This window comes from Egretta garzetta, unplaced genomic scaffold (assembly GCF_000687185.1).
Source record: "Egretta garzetta isolate BGI_Z169 unplaced genomic scaffold, ASM68718v1 scaffold203, whole genome shotgun sequence".
NCBI lineage: Eukaryota > Metazoa > Chordata > Aves > Pelecaniformes > Ardeidae > Egretta > Egretta garzetta.
Window position 1 is genome coordinate 55524 of NW_009259235.1, and position 2072 is coordinate 57595.

The 2072-nt window shown below is 53.3% G+C and overlaps 1 protein-coding gene across 1 annotated transcript in view; it reads right to left on the reverse strand.

The window, feature by feature from the left end:
- The window catches only part of FAH (fumarylacetoacetate hydrolase), a 19191-nt gene that overhangs the window by 14751 nt on the left and 2368 nt on the right, over nt 1-2072 (reverse strand). The window contains exons 2-3 of the mRNA XM_009635861.2: nt 742-852; nt 19-98 (exon numbers count right to left, since the gene is read on the reverse strand). Of these exons, the coding sequence (XP_009634156.1) occupies nt 19-98; nt 742-852 (191 nt within the window). The remainder of the gene's footprint in view (nt 1-18; nt 99-741; nt 853-2072) is intronic.

A 2072-nucleotide genomic window follows, 5' to 3' on the forward strand; every position in this document is an offset into this window, starting at 1 on the left:
TCCAGGCCCGGCTCGCCGGCTGCCGGCAGCTTCTGGAGAAAAGCCCTCGCCTCCGTCCACGCCGCCCGGCCCAGCCCCATGAAGGCGTTCAGGGTAGGCTGGCAGGCGACACAGAGGGGTGGGGTGGCAGGTTAAAAGACCACCTTTTGCTTAACCTTCGCATGCATGGAAGACATCCCACACTTTCATCCCGGGGCTGAATGCCTGCGGGCCGGGGTTATGCGGCAGTGCCTGCCCCGGTTGCCTGTCCCCCCTGTTCGCAACTGCCTGCGCTCCCATCCTCCCACCACAAGTCCTCCAAAGCAGGACCTGCTGCACGTTTGCATCACGCCCATCCTAGCACACTACCTCAGACCTCAGTGGCTTTGATATCTCAACTAGCTATAACCAGAGGTCATTTGTATTTACCTTTACCCTTAACCTCCCAGCCATTAAAATCCCATCCAATCCCTTGCCATGAAGCATTGAAGGTACAAGTGGGATTGAAGCAATGTTTAGGCCTTGTGTCAGACCCCTGCATTACCGAAGTCTGATGAAACTTTCAGAGAAAATGTCCTTTCGACCCCCAAATCCTCTGCACCCCTTGCTATCACAGGTGTGATGAGTTTTCCCTGTAAGCAGAGCCCACCTGACGACACATTTCCAGTTCATGTTCATCATCTCACCACAAGTTGCTAAAATCCCTTATGGAATATTTCTAAAATGTGTGTGGCCATTAGAACAACAGACTCTGATAAATACCTGGTCAAAGACATGCTGATGTTTGGCAAGAGCTGGTCCATTGAACAGTTGCTTAATGACGCTGAGATCCAAAATCTGGTCTCCAATCGCTACCCCGAGCCTGTGCCTGGGCTGCAAAGCAGCAAGAGGAGGGGGGGGGGGGGTGGGGGGGGGGGGAAGAGAAGAAGAGTTTATGTTTCTACCCCTCCAAAGAGGGCGTGGGGGAAGACAGTGGCCACAGAGAGTTTAATCCATCAGGGACAAGGGGCTGGTATCACAGCAACTGACCATTAAAAGCCGGTCGATGAGACCGGCTGCCAGAAACTGTTAAGACCTAGGGGCAGAGCATCATTGCAGACTCCCTGCAGACCTTGAGGGGTAGGAGAGAGCCTTCTCAGCCCCATCTTTTGGGGGAAGGACAGGACAACAAGCAGAGGTTTCTTTCCCTGCTCCCTCTCCCCCAGAAGTATTTGCCCACCCCTCATTAAAGACAAGCACTGAAGAAGCAGCCCATGAAGCCCATACATCTGAAATGCACTGTGAAGTAGGAAAATGCTTTCCTCCTACAAGCGAGGAACTGAAGCATAGACACCCTATGGGCAGGATCGATCTCACCACTATAGCCATGTAATTGGAAACAGAAATAGGCATCTATCTGGACTTCTGCAAAGCCTTTGACACAGTCCCCCACAACATCCTTCTCTCTAAATTGGAGAGCTATGGATTTGATGGGTGGACTGTTTGGTGGATAAGGAATTGGCTGGATGGTCACATCCAGAGGGTAGTGGTCAATGGCTCGATGTCTGGATGGAGACCGGTGACGAGTGGTGTCCCTCAGGGGTCCGTGCTGGGACCAATGCTGTTTAATGTTTTCATCAATGACTTAGACAGCGAGATCGAGTGCACCCTCAGCAAGTTTGCTGATAACACCAAGCTAAGTGGTGCGGTTGACACACCAGAAGGATGGGATGTCATCCAGAGAGACCTGGACAGGCTGGAGAGGTGGGCCTGTGTGAACCTCATGAGGTTCAACAAGGCCAAGTGCAAGGTCCTGCACCTGCGTTGGGGTAACCTCCAGTATCAATACAGTCTGGGGGAAGAAAGGATTGAAAGCAGCCCTGCTGAGAGGGACTTGGGGGTGCTGGTGAATGAAAAGCTGGATATGAGCCGGCAATGTGCGCTGGCAGCCCAGAAGGCCAACCCTACCCTGGGCTGCATCAGGAGAAGTGTGGCCAGCAAGTCGAGGGAGGTGATTCTGCCCCTCTGCTCTGCTCTGGTGAGACCTCACCTGGAGCCTTGCGTCCAGCTCTGGAGCCCTCAGCACAAGAAGGACATGGAACTGTTGGAGCGGG